We start from the raw sequence: 17,519 nt of genomic DNA, 5'->3' as shown, positions 1-17,519 counted from the left end.
GACAGTTGTCATGGGAGCACAGCATCACAGAGTGCTGCAAATGAAATCTGTAATAAGGATTTTTTTTTTTTTGTGTCTGCTTATATTTGAGTTTTATTCTGCCATTATTGCTTTTGCAAGTATTGGGCACGTTTCTATGGCTGTTAAAGAATTGGGTTTTCATCATTTGTAATGGAAGTTTGATGTCATCCTTGCCCAAGATGCCTAAATTCAGTAATTATTAAGTGGTTAACCTAAATGCTTAACAGATCATACTATTAACTCATAATTAGAAGAAGAACCAAATGTTCAGGAATGTGTTTGTGGAAGGTAGGTAGTGCAAAAGGAAAAAAATCTTATTTTGAGCATCTGGAGTATATATCATTAAAAATCATCTGCCATCTAGTTAGATTAAGACATTGTAGTCAGATGGTATGAAATGACAAGATTTTGCAGGTGGTTTTTAGATTCATTGTTATTTTTTTCTACTCTTTATTATTTCTTAACATTCTGCCAGGATGTGCAAAACCTGAAAGTGGGCAGTACTGGAAAAGAAAAAGTTGGGGATTTTTTTGCCTAATGATTTCTTCTATTTAGATGATTGAACCTATTATTAACTTCTACAGTAGCTCTGTTGGAAAATGTTCCTGTTTTCTCAACTCTGCATTCAGTGTAAGCAATTATTTCATGGTGAACACAGGTTTTTCCTTTTCACTTCTCAGGGTTGTGGTAGGGATGGGCTAAGAAGCTCTCAATCCCAAAGAGCTGGCAGAGGGCTGCACAGAGAGCTGGCACATCTCAGAGCATTGAAAAGCTTCTCAACAGCATGGACAGACTTGTGTCTTGTGGGTCAAAACTGGCCAAGTCATCTGGCACCATGCAGTTCTTGCTTAGCTTCAGGTATTTAAAACTGGAACTGCTGCAGGGGATGGTGGAAATAGGAAGTCTCAAAAGATGACAAGGGAATGGTGCCTTCACAGTTTGGGAGCAGTTCAGCATTTAGCAAATAAAACCTTCATATACAACTTTCTCTGGTAGTTAGAAATGGTTCCAAAGTGAACTATCCTGTATTACCTGTCTCTGTGATTAGTAGGGTGGATTCAAATCTGCCTCTGGGGGATTTGTCTTTTCCAGCACATGCAGAATCTTGGCATTTCTATTACAGACTGTTTTGTGTTCATTTTTTTGTAATTTTAACTGTCATGGCTTTAAAGTGTTTCTTACTAGATTATTACTTTTGAAGTGAGAAATATTTGAATTGCAGGCAGTCAGTATAAAAAATATGTTAAGGGATTTCCTAACATCTTTGGGAAACAAGATAGAAAGAAAAGAGAGATCATTTTGTGTAATAAACTGAGAGCATTTATTTCCAGTCCTGTTCTGACAGTTGTCATAATGCTTCAGAGTGGGGCTCCTGCAGGAGTTTCTTTCAGGGTACAGTGGTTTTCTGCAGGGGCAGTGTGTGGGGGAAAGGCAGGATGGGCCATTGCTGTGCCCCTGGGTAACCTGCTCTGGTTGCAGAGATAAACTCTTGGTGCTGTGCAGTCAGGTCCTAGGTGATGAAAATTTACATTACAATAAATAGAGTAGAATTTTTTATACTATAGAGGGAGGAAAAAAGCGTGGTGGAGATGGAGAAGGGAAGGATCATATCTACAGTCCTTTGCTCATAGCTCAAATTTAATGATATTAAACAGGATCCCCAAAAAGTAGAAGGTGACTCCAAGAGTGGTGCTTTTTGTTTAACATTGGTTGTAGCCAAATCAGCATTCCACTACTATGCTGGAGCAAATTGTGTGAGGTGACTTGCAGTAAGAGCATATTTTTCTCTTTTTCTCTCCATTCTTCTGGCACTGTGCTAGGGCTAATTGTGCTGGGAGAATGTGATGAGATAGCAGTTCAAAAATGGTATTTGTGTGGTGGTGGAAACTGAAATGAGGGAAACCAATATGTAGAAAGTCGTGAAATAAACTTACAAGGTAAGCTGTATATTGAAATAGTTTAGCAGGATCTTGCAGTATGACTGTAAGAAACAGAGTCAAAGATAAATGAAAGCAGCTGTCAGATGAAACCATATAGAGCCCACACTCCAAGGGAGCACATCTGCTCTGCTCCAGCTACTGCCAAGCCTTGACTCCACAGCCCAGACTAGAGCTAGCCCAGGGCAAAATCACCTGAAATGCATAGAATGTGGGCATCAGGTCCTTGGTGCCCAGGCTTTAACAATTCTACTCTTATATATATGTTCTGTTTACTCTGTGAATTTGGATTTCCACTCTTTAAAAAATAAATACCCCCATACCAAACAGAAATAAAAAAACAAATGAATCAACCAAAAAATCCCAAAGCACAACAAACCTTGGTAAAGTTTGTAGATTTCTGACAAAAGTGACACTCTGAGATGGTGCTAAAACTGTGGTTTGCCCTACGGAAACTGACTTGTTAAGTATTCAGATCTGTATTCCATTCTTTCTTACTTGGGCACCAATTTATGATGGGGTTGAATTTGCAAAGAAATCAAAGGGAGAAGTATTCAGTATTTCTCATCTCCAGAGGAAGCTTCTGCAAATACAGGTTACAAATCTGCAGTAGGTACTGCCAGTAAAAGCTGAGCACATGTCTGAAATACATTCCCTTGTGCAGTGAGATCTGCACTGGCAACTGTTGCAAGAGTTGGCCTTGATAAACAGGTGATTGTGGGATATTCTCACTAGTTTGGATCTCCAGCTTGTTTAACTAACATCTAGTGGTTAACTAAACCATGGTTCTATCCATTAGCATTTCCCTTCTTATGTCTTGGTAGTTAAGTAGCATAAAGTGAAAACTTCCAAAAAATCAGTGGAAGATGAATAAAATAATAAAATCCTGTTAGAATGTTGGCAAGTTTTTTTTAATTTGTTTACCAAATAGCATAAAAACCTTTTCTCTTACCCAAGCAGTCTTTAGTATACTTGATATCTAATAACTTTCCATTGTGATGTTATATTTTGAAGGCTGCTTTTAGCTGAAGTAAGTTGGTACAGATGTGTAAATAAAAGCTCTTGTTCTTATGTTAGGCACTGCTCATAATATTTTCTTGTGCTGCCTGAGACAATAATGTTAAGAAGCAAATGTCAGTTTTGTTCTGTTTGTAAAACTAAGAATGTCTTAGTAGAAGTGTTTAATTAAAAAAAGCTGCATAGACCTTGCATCTTTTTATGCTTCCCTCAAACCACATGCACAGTATTGGACACCAGCTGAGTAAGTTTCACTGATGCAGCCATATTTTGGACTTGTACTTGGAATTTGAAAACTCAACCTGGGCTTCCTCTTTTTAGAATATCCACATAAATATGGACCACAAGGAGGTTGTGCAGATCATTCAGTATTTGAAAGAATGCAGAAGTACCAGATGACTGGTATAGAAGAACCAACAACAGAGGTACAACAAAGGCTAATGGATTATGTTGATTAGTAGTTAGTGTGATAATTTCCTATTTCTTGTATGTTGTTTCTCTTACCTTTGGTGAGCTGTCATCCCTCCACATTGTGAGCTACTTAAATTATTGCTGGAGGTTTCTTTCTAACATATTTTTTCTAAATTCTTTTTCTTATTGTTCTGTAGCCCAGATGTGCTATTTATAGTCTTAATGAATCCTAAGTGATCTCAATTTTTTCAACAGTTAGAATTTTAGATGGATGTGGAAATCAAGCTTGAAATGAGGAAAATACTTGATTGCAATTGAGAAGGAAGAGTTTCAAGATCCCTTGATCTCCAAGTAATACATTGGTTCTAAAGAGTAATAACTTCTAGATTTTCAAGTTATGTTAATATAACACACTTGGGATATCTGAGTGCTTTCAGTGGAAAATTAAGTGATATTGGTGGGAGGGTCTTCCTAACAAACCCTGTAAGCTTGTGGGGGTTACAGCACGTTACAGGTTGGCTGCTGTGAGAGGTAAGTGTCCTGTGGCAGGAACCTGAGTGGAGTCCCACAGTGGGTCTGCACTCAGGTTTGCACCACATGCCACAAAATACTTTTTTTCCAACAGTAAGTTACTGAGTTTCTTTTAGACTTGGTTGTGTTCTGAGCTGTTCCAAGTCTTGGCATAATTTTGTGGTGTCAGCTAAATACATACCCAGAAAAGGATGCAATATGCCTTGTTAAATAGCATCAGCAACTTAGTTTATTTATGTTGTGAGTCCAGAAATTGTCAACATTAATGCCCTTTACAGCATTGGTAACAATAGCATGCTTTCCCAGAAATGTGCTTGTAAAACTTTATGGAGGGAGAGAGGGCCAGCAGCCCAGGGTGCCGCTGCTGCCTTGAGGGGCTGCCTGGAACTGAGGCCAGACAGTGTTACAGGAATAAAGCAGGGATTTGCTAAAATCCTTTTAAAGGGTACACCTTGGGCAGTACAAGAGCTGGGCTGTGGCTCTACCCAAGATGGACTCTGAGTCATGAGTTTTCACACTTTTGTAAGTTTTGGTCCATTTCCATACTGGGGTTAATTGTCCAGTTACCGCTTCAGGTTATGAAGTTCCATCCTCTGTTTGCTCTCCACAATTTGGTGTTGTTTGCGCTTTTTGGGCCCAAAGCTGCAATGCTGTCCCTGGTTCTCAGGGTTTTGTCTGACTAAACTGTGAAGAGAACTTGCTAGCACTTTGTATGAATTCAGAGTTACATACTAATGCAGTACAGAATCTGGAAAATAGGAAAGCTAAAACTTAAGGCATCACTACCAGATACCACTCTGCCTAACCAGTGTTCCTTTAGCTTCTTGTTCAGTGCCCCATTTGTTCCATGCTGAAGTGCTTAAACATTTCTGTTTGCTGAGGTAGCTGACTAAGGTAATAACAGTTTGAAATAACTGGTGTTAGGGAAGGTACAGTTAAGTACCTACAGTTAAGTTAATCACCAGTGCTGATTTTTTTCCTAACGTACTGTTTGTTTATCTTAGAAAAGTATTATAAAGAAGAAAAATTCCAAAGATCACATGAATAAAAAACATCTATGTAACATTGACTGCCTTTTGTCAAATAAAATGAAGTGCAGAGAGAGCTTTTGCTAAGATTACATTCAAAGTATTTGAAAACTAAGCATAATGTACTTAATTCAAGATTCATCAAACTTTACAAGTTAAAGAATGAAAATCTATTTGTATTAGTGGAGTGTGTTTAGAACCACTGTTATTTTTAGGTAATCTAGTGCAGCATGTGGAACTACAAAATTAATGTGTTTCTTCCCTGTGCATATGTAGAAGCCTGTTGAGGAGCCTAAGAAGGATGATCCACAGCTTTCGAGAAAAAAGCGTGCCACTCAGGCTGAAAAAAACACGTGCCAGCTGTATATCCAGACTGATCATTTATTCTACAAGCATTATGGAACCAGAGAAGCTGTGATTGCACAGGTATTTCCAGCCCCTCTGTTTTAAATTGCCTGCTTTTTCTTTGGGTAGTCCTGATAAATTTTAATGTAACTTATCTTTTTGCTTATTTACTTTCTAATGGCTTGTTTCCTTTGTTAAAGTGGTCTTGACATAATTGAAACAGCATTTTTTATTTTGCTAAAAAGATGCTGTTTCTGTGACAAAAGTCCTGGGCACTTGTGCCTCTTTAATGGCAGCTGTGATTTGTTTAGCACTTCTGAGCAGGACTTGCAGTCTGACTGTTCTCAGTTCTTACTCAGAAAAAGAATATTTCCCGAGGAGTTCTGTCCTGTTTGACAGCCTGCCAAGCCTCTGTTTTAACACTTGCATAGGCTTCCCTTTGAAATTCTAGCTCAAAACACTGTGAGCTAATAATGCTGAGATCTATTCCTGTAGTATCTAATAGAGTGGATGGTAAAAAAAGCAGTGGCAGCTAAAGGCAGATGCTTTTCGTTTGCCAATAGACTTTTAACTGAGAAAAGGGTTGATATGATCTGCTAAAAATATATCTAGCATTTTAACATACTTCTACTGAAGTCTGAAGTTTCACTGCCACTTGCAGATCTGAATTTTACTATTTATCACAATGTATGTAGGCAATTCAAGTAGTATTTTTCAAAGCTCTGAAGTCAGCTTTTAGTCACCTTTAGCTTTTTAGTGAGTTAGCATTTCTGTGTGCTCTTAGAAAAGCTAAATGATTAGTTTTTCCACATTTGTGTTCTACTAGAAATGAAAGACTAAATCTGTAACAAGTAAATTTTTTTCTGAAAAAGAAATACAGTGCTTTGAATACAATTTAAATACAGTGCTGTCTTACCAAAGCAGTGAATAACGGAGTATCACAAACAGCTATCTGAAAGTGGATAGAATTGTGTTAATAAAATCAAATGGCAAAATCCTTTGGTGGTATCTGGCATGGTGATGATGCAGGTAGTGAATTATTTCCATTGCCAGCCCTGATTTAATTCAAAAGGTTTCATAGAAGTTCCTACAGCACAATATCCCATATTGTAGGATTGTAGGCATTGCAGCTATTGCTGTTAAGATAAGCTGTAGTGTAGTGCCTGGATCTCTGAACTGTAATACTTTTGTTTTTGACAGATTTCCAGCCATGTTAAAGCAATTGACACCATTTACCAGTCAACAGATTTTTCAGGGATCCGTAACATCAGCTTCATGGTGAAACGAATCCGAGTAAGTTGGGCTGGAGAGGATTTCAGCTTCACTGATGCTGCTGGGAGGCTGTGTTCTTCAAATGTGCTGCTCTGTTCACTTGTACCCATTTATTGTTTTATAACTGTTCTTTAGCAGAAGTGTCTCTGCAGGAAATGGTGCCCTAAACCATTCATTTGATTTGCTTTTAGTGATTATTGTCAAAAGCCCACTCCTGCTGTTATTAAGCTGTGGTCAGTTTTTCTATAGGAATCAACTTCCTTTGTTTCAGCACCATTGTTGTGTGATGAATAGATATTATTGCTATTCTCCAATAACTTTAATGCTAAAATAGAGAATGGCTATCCAGTTAGGGACTTCCTTGTAAAAGTGATGATTTAGGAGGATAAATACAAGTTTTTGGGTACTCATGGAAAAAAAAGAGAATGGGGATTTACTACACAAATGCAACTCTTCATTTATTGTAGTGCTTTGTTTTCCAATTATTGGGGTGGTAATTTACAGTCAAGGCTTTTAAATTTTATACATCTTTATAGCAAGGTACTGACAACAGTGAGCCTCTTATCTGGCATGTGCAAGTGGAAATGAATCCTGTCTTACAGTTTGTTTCAATTTCCTTTTAGATTAACACGACCCTAGATGAGAAGGACTCTTCCAATCCCTTTAGATTTCCTAACATTGGTGTCGAAAAGTTTCTGGAACTGAACTCAGAACAGAACCATGATGATTACTGCTTGGCCTATGTGTTTACAGACCGTGATTTTGATGATGGAGTCCTTGGTCTGGCTTGGGTTGGAGCCCCTTCAGGTAATTCTATACAAGCCTTCAGTGCTATGAGATAAAGTAGGTGAGAAGAAAGGTAGAAACCACCTTTTAAACTGACAGCAATTACACAAAAATCAAGCTTTTCACAATTTTGGTTTGGTATGGTTTAATTTTATTTTTAGTATATTGTGGCATTTCAATTAATCTTTGTGTATTTCTGATGAGCAGGATATGAAGAGTAAAGAAAAACATTTATTTTGTTGTACAAAGGTGATATTACTTGGATTGCTTTTTATTTATGGTAGATGTGAGTGACCAGTAAAGTGACAGATGAAACAAGTATTTCTGCTCTATATAAACAGAGCTTACAACTATAAAAACTACACTGCAGAAACTTTAGGTTTTCTAGGTAGTATTGAAAGATTTTTTTTTTTTAAATCAGTGAGATCTTATTCTGGGAGATAACAGAATAACTGGGATGACTCTTCTTGAACTGCTTCTCATTAGTTTCAGTCTAGTTGTGTATTTTGGGTCTAAAGTATGTCCTTTGATGTAAAAAAAATCTCAATCAGTGAGACATTGCAAGAGACAGGATACCTTAATGAGAACATTATTGAGAGCTTTAACAGAATTGAGTGAGTAATGGTGGAAGAAACATGAAACTGTTCATACAAGGGGTAAGAGATCAACAGACCCATGACTGCATTTGGTATGGTAGAGGACTAACCTTAGTGGCTGTGGAAGAACCATAGGAAAAGTAATGCCCAGAAGGTGAATAGAAATGAGAAATTGGGTCTGTGATGACTATGCTAGTGTACACACTGAGCAAGGACCGGAGGAATTGGAATGTGCAGTCCATAAACTGCTTTCAAAACTAAATTTAATGGAGAAAAACTATGATCTTTGAGACTGTTATCCTTAACACATACTGACATATGTTAAATGGGATATATCACTAAATCCAAATTCTATTTGAGAAGGGAAAACTACTTTAGACTGGTCTTTAGACACCATTTACATTAGCAATAAAATAGCTGGATTTTAGAACATTAATAATGTTTCAGTAGAAACTCGAGTTATGGAAAAATTTGGTGAAATTAAAGTCAAAATTGTGGGAATTTTCCAGACAGCAAGTATGATGCACTTGACTGCCAACCTTCTAAACACGGGTCTCATTAGCCAACACATCAAAAGAATTTTCAGCTTTAGGTTGGTTTTTTTCTTTCTGACAATGAGATACTTACATACATATATATATATGTGTGTGTATATATATATATGTATGTACTTATTCTGACAATGACATTTTTTATATAAATGCTCTTGCTATGAGAGAGGATCTCCAAATTTACCATGTACATTTTCACTTGATGAAATCCAAATAAGATGTAGATTGAGGCTACTTCTGTTGGACATTGCACCCTGCTAGTCTTGTACTACAGGTATGGTGAAACAAGGGCTCATCCATTCAGGGAGTGCCCAAAATAGCTCTCAAAAGCTATTCTAAACCAGCTGACTTCTTGTGTGAATGCATCCAATCAGTGTTGAGAGCGCTTGTGTGAATAAATCTAATCTACTTTCAAGGTTGTGCTCATATTAATTATAGAGAGCTCTTAGTCTGTAAACCTGCAGACTGTTGCTCTGGATGTCAATAGACAAGTAACACAACACTTCTTTCCCTAAATGTGTGACTTGTACTTTTGTCTGAATGCAGGGAGCTCTGGTGGAATATGTGAGAAAAGCAAATTGTATTCTGATGGTAAGAAGAAGTCTCTGAACACTGGAATCATCACTGTTCAGAACTATGGCTCTCATGTGCCCCCCAAGGTTTCTCACATTACTTTTGCACATGAGGTTGGGCATAACTTTGGTTCCCCTGTAAGTATTACTGGTGATCTGTGAACTCACTCTCAACCATTTCATAGGGTGTGATTTACAAATGGAGGCTTTACTCCTTATAAACAAGGACAGCAGAATCCTGACTCCATGGGTATATGTGCACATACATTGTGTACAAACAGAGGGATGGCAACTGTGCATTTTGTGAATTGTTTACTTACATTAGTTCAGTCCCTTACAAAGGTACTTTATTATTGTTCCCTAAATACTTCTCTGTCTTTATGAAGAGTAGGGTCACACACACCTTGTTAAATGTACTGTACTTTATCCTGGAGAGGAGGAGGAAGCACTGCAAAATGGATTAAGATGACACCTTGTTCAGCAAGTGGCTCACGTTTGTTAGATGATTTATACTTACCAGTTGATCTAAGAAAATAGTGGAGGGAATTAGGATGCCAAGAAGAATATTTTTGAGCAGGACTGTTTCACCAGTTAGGGATGCAGCTTGTTTGTGGTAAGCTTGAAAACGTGAGGCTTTTTGTTTTGCCAGTGTGCAATGCATTTAATTCCTCATGCTGGACATTGTAGATGTAGTCACTGGCTGATTCCTGCTCTGTTTTGAAGTTCTCTTTGTACCTCCCTCAAAGCAAACAAGAAGAATGGACTGTGGTTTCTGTTAACTCCTCCTGCTTTTATTCCACAGAATGCTGATTACCCTTTTGTGATCATAAAGCCACTCTTTTTAGGAGATGGCAGCTTGTCCAAGTCAGTATTCATTCCAGTACATGCACCTGGGGGTAAACTACCAAGAATGCAAATAAGATGAAACTTAAGGAATTAGATTCTTGCTACTGTTGTCTTGGGGGAAACAAAAACAACAACAGAACAAAGAGAACCCAAAATTATACCTTGAGTTTACGTACAGTTTTTGTATTGCAAAGAACCTGAGAGTGTAAGATGGTGGTTTATTTTTATTTTATTTATTCTATGTTAAGGCTACCAAATCCAGGTTAGTTTTGCACCTGCCATCATTTAGATAGTTGTAAAATATTTGTTTTGCAGCATGATTCTGGAATGGAGTGCACTCCTGGAGAGTCCAAGAACTTGGGGCAGAAGGAAAATGGCAATTATATCATGTATGCAAGAGCTACATCTGGGGACAAACTTAACAACAATAAGTTCTCTATCTGTAGCATTCGAAATATCAGCCAAGTTCTTGACAAGAAGAGAAATAATTGTTTTGTTGGTATGTATTTCATCCTCGTGAAAGCCAAATAACTAAAATATTACCACAATGCTTAATTTTAAAAAAAATATTTATTTTTGTTTATATTATTTTTTTAAATTTTCTGAAAGATTCTGCAAGTAAAGAATTGAATTTGTGATCTCCAGTACTGTGTCAAGTTCTGGGCTGACCAGCACAGAAACAGCAGGACACACTGGAGTCAGTCCAGCCAAGGGCCACAGGGACTATTAAGGGATTGGAGCATCTGACATAGAAGGGGAGTCCAAGAGAGCCTGTTTAGTGTGGAGCAGAGAAGGCTGGGGAGGCTCTTTGTCTTTGTAAATGCCCGGTGGGAGGGAGTAAACAAACAGGGTCAGACTGGTTTCAGTCATGCTCATTGTGAAAGGACTAGAGGTAAGGAGCACATACTAAATTGCAGGGAAATCCTATTTAGACATGAAAAAGGATTTTGCATGAATTTTTCTTTCTGGAATCTGATGTATGAGCTCTCACAAATTTTGTGAGCTCACATAGGTTTGGATTTTGGAGTAGTTGACCTCAGTACCATCAGCCTTTGCCTCAAGGTCCTGTGACTGTTAAAGGAAAGGATGCAGCTCCCTGGAAGACTGATCAGAAAGCTTGTTCTTATACTCCCACTCTTATACATCAAAACCTTTTACTCAGAGGCTTAAAATTCTATGAATTGTGGGAATGACTAAGCTGGGTGTCAAGCAGTAATGCAAGTGACTTGAGCCCTAGTGTAAAGTCCAGTTTTACCAGGCTCTTTCAGTCGTGATTAGCTGGGTGCTTGTTAAGGTTTATAAGTATTTGCATATTCTTTGTACTGCTTTGTACATAAATATACTGGCATTTTTCAGAGTCTGGGCAGCCCATCTGTGGTAATGGACTGGTTGAACAAGGAGAACAGTGTGATTGTGGATACAGTGACCAGTGTAAAGATGACTGTTGTTATGATGCAAACCAACCAGAAGATAAAAAATGCAAGTTAAAACCAGGCAAAAAGTGCAGGTATTGTGCATGTGTTACACCACACTTTAATTTTGGGCATTTACTGGGGATTTCAGAATCTAAATCTGCTTACCTGCATCTTTATAAAAGTATTGATTTTGTTTAAAATGCTTTATACAGTGAGTGAGAAGTACATAAGCATAATTATGCTATGGGAAAAATTCTTTTCAAGTAACATTTGATTAGGACAAATCAGAAATTTGTTGAGTGCTTGAGTAGGCTTCAGGGTGAATAGTCTGTTTGGAATGGTTCATGCTTTTTGTTGGCATCCTCAATCTGTGTTTGTTTGCAGCCCTAGCCAAGGCCCGTGCTGCACTGCCCAGTGTGATTTCAAATCCAGGACAGATAAGTGTCGGAATGATTCTGACTGTGCCAAGGAAGGAATGTGCAATGGTGTCAGTGCTCTCTGCCCAATATCTGAACCCAAAGAGAACTTCACTGTGTGCAACAGGAACACACAAGTTTGCATAAAGGGGGTATGGTTTTTACAGCCTTATGGAACTGCTAATTATTGTGAATTGATACGGTTTTGTACTTACTGCACAGGAGTGCAAGCTCAGTGTCTTTTTCTGTATAGATGTTTGATTTATTGGTGTCAGTCAAAATGACAGTGAAGGTACATCAAGGATCAAGAAGTACGTTACAAATCCTAGGGTACAGTACTGTCTGAGAAACACTTTTTTGTAAAAGTCAGGATTATGAAAATGTTTTATTTTCTAGTCCCACCTTTTCACTTTTCTTCAGTCTTGGTCAATAATTCTGTTGCCTTAGAAAACTGGATATGCTGTGAAATGAGGTTGAATTTGGTTTATTGGCAATACACAGTTTCTCCAGACATGTACATACAGTGCTGATGTGCAAACATAAGGAATTAGAATGTTTCTGAACTGCAATTAGTTTCCTGGATTAGAGAGAACATGGCAGTTGCCATGAAATATTGATAGGAAGCTCCTTGTAAATTGATCTCTGTTTGCTTGGAAGCAAACACAAGCAAAAATCATCCTCTTTAAGACCTGTAACTTTTTGTGCTGTAAGTTTGTTTTCCAGAGTCCAGGATTTTAATGAAGTACTGCTTGTAATATTTTTCAGCTAATTTATTGCCATCTTAAAGATAGAGGAATTGTTTTCATATAGTTACTGATTTTGAAACAAAATTGTAAATAAACTGAACTTGAAGTATGAAGGATCCTGACACAGTGAAATGAAATACAGAATCTTTTCTGACATTAATTTTTATTATTTTCCAAGAGAGATAGTGTGTATACATGTGTAAGATTTATTTTTCTAACCATGATTTTGAGTAGTCATGTTTCAGTGTGAATTGTGGTGCTGTGGGTGTTTTGCAGGTTATAAAAGAAGATACTGTGTTAAAAAATAAAATCAGTAAATCATCTTTTAAAAAACCAGAAAATATGCCAAATATTGATGTTGAATAACTAATAATTTTTTGCTTATGAGCTTTGGAAAAAAATTGAAGCAGTTGATTTATTGATTAGCATCTTTAGAGCTATAATTATGCTTTCAGATATTAATTGTTAATATCTCTCCTAATGTCAGTGTACTTGAAAGTGAAATTGATTTTTGTGTTGCTGTGCTTTTGTCTCCCACAGCAATGTGCTGGCTCTATCTGTGAGAAGCATGGCTTGGAGGAGTGTACATGTGCTAGTTCAGATGGCAAGGATGATAGAGAACTGTGCCATGTCTGCTGCATGAGAAAAAGTAAGATTTACCTGAATCATAAGTGTAAATAGAACAGGAGGGGTTTGAGGAACCTGCTCATGGTGTTTGCACTTGAGTTTTTGTTAGCTTTGAGAGCATTTTGTTCAAACATAGTTTCAGACAGACATTGCATTGTATTGTATAGGAAATAAACAATACACTCTGCATTTTTACAGATTATTAGAAAGGCATTTTGAGCCATTAAACACTAAGGTGGGTATTCATGCACAGATGTTTTAATACAATAATGATTTGCTGAATTTGTATTCACTTTTCAGTGGACCCATCTACTTGTGCAAGCACAGGCTCGAGCCGATGGCAGGAATACTTTCACCTTGAAACCATCACTTTGCAGCCTGGCTCTCCCTGCAATGATTTCAAAGGCTACTGTGATGTGTTTATGAGGTGTCGGCTGGTGGATGCTGATGGCCCTCTAGCTAGACTAAAGAAAGCAATCTTTAATCCAGAACTATATGAAAATATTGCAGAATGGATTGTGGTAAGTATATTTTTGTATTACAAGTCTAATATGAAATGTTCTTGGTAATCAAGATTCACAGTTGAAAAGTGTTGATATGCAGACTGCTTCAGCATTCTTCAAAGTATAATTAGCCCTTGTTTTACTAGATTTTCTGTAAGCACCCTGTGTGCAACAAATAAGTTGGCTAGATTGAAGGAAATTCAAACAAACAAATAAAAAGGCTCTGTTAATACCTCTATCCATTCACTTTTTTAATTTACTTTTTTTTCATGTTATGACTCTTCATATTTGAATGCTCTGACTTCTTTTAAGAAACTAAATATTTTGATCTTTAGCATTCATCATTTTTATTGTGCTAGATGTCACTTTAATAATAATGCACTGGAAGAGGAGCTCGAGTGAAACACCCTTGGAGAGCTGCATAGGCAATTTTGTGTAAGCTGTTGATTGTTTTAGGCTTACGCAGCTTTGCTGGAGTGTATCTTCTATGAAGAACCCTTTCTGATACTAGAATGGAAGTTTTGGAGCTTTTCTGTGGAAGAACTCTGGGGACGTTTCTTTCAAATGTTAGGCTGGATATTCTTTGTGATGTTTCAGAGAGCTTTTGGATGACTTCTAAAAGACAGTGAAAAGCCATATTCAATGTCCTCTGTCTCTTGTGCATGTGTGCCAGCCCCCTCACAATCTTGTTGTTGTGGTTTTGTTTTTTAGGCTTATTGGTGGGCAGTGTTGCTTATGGGAATTGCATTGATCATGTTAATGGCTGGCTTCATTAAGATATGCAGTGTTCATACTCCAAGCAGTAATCCAAAGTTGCCTCCTCATAAACCACTTCCAGGTGAGTAATGCAGCTAATTATAGAGATATGTTTTCTCCTCAGCTGTTTAGTTCTAAAGGGAAATTTCAGGTGTTTCAACCTACAGTTCTTAGGCTGGCACTGTAAAACTACAAGTGGAATTAATGCCAGTGAAACAATTAATGAAAATCTAATTCTTGTCTTGTTTTCCTATAACATAATATGCAATCAAAAGAAAGCTCTAAAGACTTTTTCCAGCATCAGAGTTCCTTTTATTTCCTATTCCATTCTACATTTTGTAAGAATTGGCCTGTTTCATGTTGTTGAGATACTGAAATGTATTCAGTGTGTCCTCCATGCAGTTACACATCTACTTAAAACTTTGCAGGTCTAAATCCAAAGCCTTCCAGAAAACTAGCTGTATTTAATTTGCATGGCCAGGGCAACTCTTTTGGAAATAACTTGAGTTTTTTAAAATTAATTTTAATCATGGCTACTTTTCTTTGAAACAGGCACTTTAAAAAGGAGGAGACCACCACAAACCACTCAGCCCCCACAGCGGCAAAGGCCCCGAGAGAGTTATCAGATGGGACATATGAGACGCTGACTCCAGCTTTTTGCCTTGGTTCTTCCTAGTGCCTACAATGGGAAAACTCACTCCAAAGAAAACCTAATAAGTCATTGTCCCCAGTCTAACTCTCAAAAATTGAAGAGGAAAAAAAAAAGCATGATATGCCCTCAAAACAAGTGGAAGTGGTTAATTTTTAATGAGAGAATCTTCCAGCTCAAAAAGAAGAAAAGTGTTTTTCTTGAATATTTTTAATTTAGTGGCACAAAGTCCTAGCATATCATGATTCTTTCCCCCTTCTGTGCTCTTCATTGCTGCATTTTCTTCACTTGCAGGCAAATATGGCTGTAGTAAAACTTTTACTCAAGAACTGAGAAAAAGATCTATTTTTCAACTGCCAGACAAGGCTAGGAAGCTAGACCACCTCAGCATTGGAGACATTACTTGTCAATGTATATACATTGTTATATGCAGACATGTATTTCTAACGTACACCCGTACTTGTGTGCAATTGTAAACAAGAGAATTGCAATATGGATGTTTCTTTGTATTATAAAACTTTTCCGCTATTAATGAAGAAATTACTGTTTAATTGACATACTCAGGATAACAGAGGATGATGGTGTGTAGTGGTCAAGGGTCCTGTGATGCTTTACACAGCAATTTTGAATCCAATCACACTTTTTTTATCATTATCAAAGTTGTTTCAAGCACTCATTTCATCTTTATCCATCAGCTGTTAAGATACAGCATACAAGCCTGGATGGTCTTAGACAGATTTAACAGGTGTTCTGCAAACTTTGCAAATGTCAGAATGTTTCAAAAATGTTTTATGTAAGTGTCTTCCTTGTAGCTCAGCGTAAATATTTTTAATTTGTCTGATTATTCAGTGAAATAATGAATAGTTAGATCCAATATTTCCATGCTTTATTAGAAAATTTTGCCTGTTATTCAACTTGTTTTAAAAATTGCAACCACTTTATTTGGGCTGTTCAGATATTCTTACAGTTTGGTAATCAAGTTCATGTTCTAAGGGATGTGGAAAGAAAAAAAGCTGTAGTTTTTTATTTTCTTTTTTAATTTATCAGGTGTTTGGATAACTTTTCAGCATGATACTGTTGATTGATAACCACTAAAGTAGAGTGATTTGCCTGGCTACTGTGGCAGAGTTAAAACTGTAGTTAGGACTACCAATTTTCCCACATTTATACCAGTAGTGAAGTTCAACAGCACAATGTCCCATTCCAGAGTTTTTATTACGAATGTAAATAATTGGCATTTTTGAAGATGAATAAAAGATGTCTTAAGGTGCTTACTGCTATGCAGGAGATGAAAGGGGGCATTACAAAATGTTTAAGCTTGTGATGTATTTATTGCTTGTTTTCCAAAAGCACCAAGCTAATTAGAGATGCAAATGGCTATAATTTTCCTGGCTTTGCTTAGGAGAAAATTTACTAAGGGTTGGACAGGCTTCCTTTGTTTGTTTTTTTTTGTTTTGTTTTGTTTTCTTTTTTAAGAGTATAAGGTTTACACAATCATTCTCATAATGTGACGCAAGCCAGCAAGGCCAAAAATGTTACAGAATATAATGGGATCTCTTCCTTGTAAACTTGTACAGTATGTGGTAACTTTTTCAAAATACAGCTTTTTGTACATGGTTTAGAGACAAATTTTGTACATGAAACCCCAAGTCCAATAGACTATATAAATAATTCTAAATGATCTTAACTAGTTAGAAGTGTATGTAGTTGCTTTTAAGTCATTTTAAATACATTTGTTTTAAGACTGTGCAAAGATTGGAAGTGGGTTTGCATTTCTAAAATGGTGACTTTTATTCAGCAAGAGTTCTTAGTAACTTCTTGAGTGTGGTAGACTTTGGAACATGTAAATTTTTTGCCTGTAATGTTATCCTGTGGTAGGATTTTGGCAGACAAATGCTGCCCTATTTTATTTTGAGTCTAAGTTAAATGTTTTTTGAAAACAGAAATGTGCACTGAACTCTCCACTGCAAGTCAAGATGTGGTAAAGCCGAAAGGAAGTTCAAGACAATGAAACAGAAATACTACTGTCGATTTCATGTCCACTGTGTTTTATACAGTCTCTTTTTTGTTCACTTTGGAAATTTTTACTAAAAAATGCAAAAAATAAAGTATTGTGCAAAGATATGTAAGGTTTTTTGAAACTTGAAATGCATTAATAAATAGACTTGATGAAATTATCTTCTGAAGATCCATTTACTTGTTGAGCCCTGAAAGCAAAGAGGAACACACACATTCCACTTTGCTTGATTTTTGGCTTTTACTGTCATGCCAAGCTGTAGCTCTTTTATTTATCTCTGTCAGTGTCCCTCTCAATTTTAACATCCTGCAGTTATATATAAGAATAAATGTGTTTGTATAACCTGTTTAGGGAAAGCCATGAAATTAATTTTAAATTACTTACATGATCACAGGAATAAAATTTTCTTACCTCAAATGAAAAGCTAGTTGCTGGTGGGATGTTCAAGCCTGGCATCATCATTACTGATGGATACCT

General features: G+C 36.9%; 1 protein-coding gene across 1 annotated transcript in view; it reads left to right on the top strand.

Moving 5' to 3' along the window:
* Positions 1 to 17,199, top strand: part of ADAM10 (ADAM metallopeptidase domain 10) — a 42,414-nt gene extending 25,215 nt beyond the window's left edge. Inside the window, exons 5-16 of the mRNA XM_054273071.1 lie at positions 3,297 to 3,400; positions 5,222 to 5,371; positions 6,491 to 6,583; positions 7,186 to 7,369; positions 9,042 to 9,205; positions 10,229 to 10,412; positions 11,270 to 11,420; positions 11,713 to 11,896; positions 13,031 to 13,139; positions 13,418 to 13,638; positions 14,332 to 14,458; positions 14,929 to 17,199. Coding sequence (XP_054129046.1) covers positions 3,297 to 3,400; positions 5,222 to 5,371; positions 6,491 to 6,583; positions 7,186 to 7,369; positions 9,042 to 9,205; positions 10,229 to 10,412; positions 11,270 to 11,420; positions 11,713 to 11,896; positions 13,031 to 13,139; positions 13,418 to 13,638; positions 14,332 to 14,458; positions 14,929 to 15,023 — 1,766 coding nt within the window. The 3' untranslated portion in view covers positions 15,024 to 17,199. The remainder of the gene's footprint in view (positions 1 to 3,296; positions 3,401 to 5,221; positions 5,372 to 6,490; positions 6,584 to 7,185; positions 7,370 to 9,041; positions 9,206 to 10,228; positions 10,413 to 11,269; positions 11,421 to 11,712; positions 11,897 to 13,030; positions 13,140 to 13,417; positions 13,639 to 14,331; positions 14,459 to 14,928) is intronic.
* The last annotated feature ends 320 nt before the right edge of the window (positions 17,200 to 17,519 follow it).

The sequence above is a fragment of the Melozone crissalis genome, unplaced genomic scaffold (assembly GCF_028551555.1).
Source record: "Melozone crissalis strain CALT ecotype California unplaced genomic scaffold, PUWL_Pcris_2 ptg000014l_1, whole genome shotgun sequence".
Lineage (NCBI taxonomy): Eukaryota > Metazoa > Chordata > Aves > Passeriformes > Passerellidae > Melozone > Melozone crissalis.
This window is presented reverse-complemented; position numbering and strand designations above follow the sequence as displayed.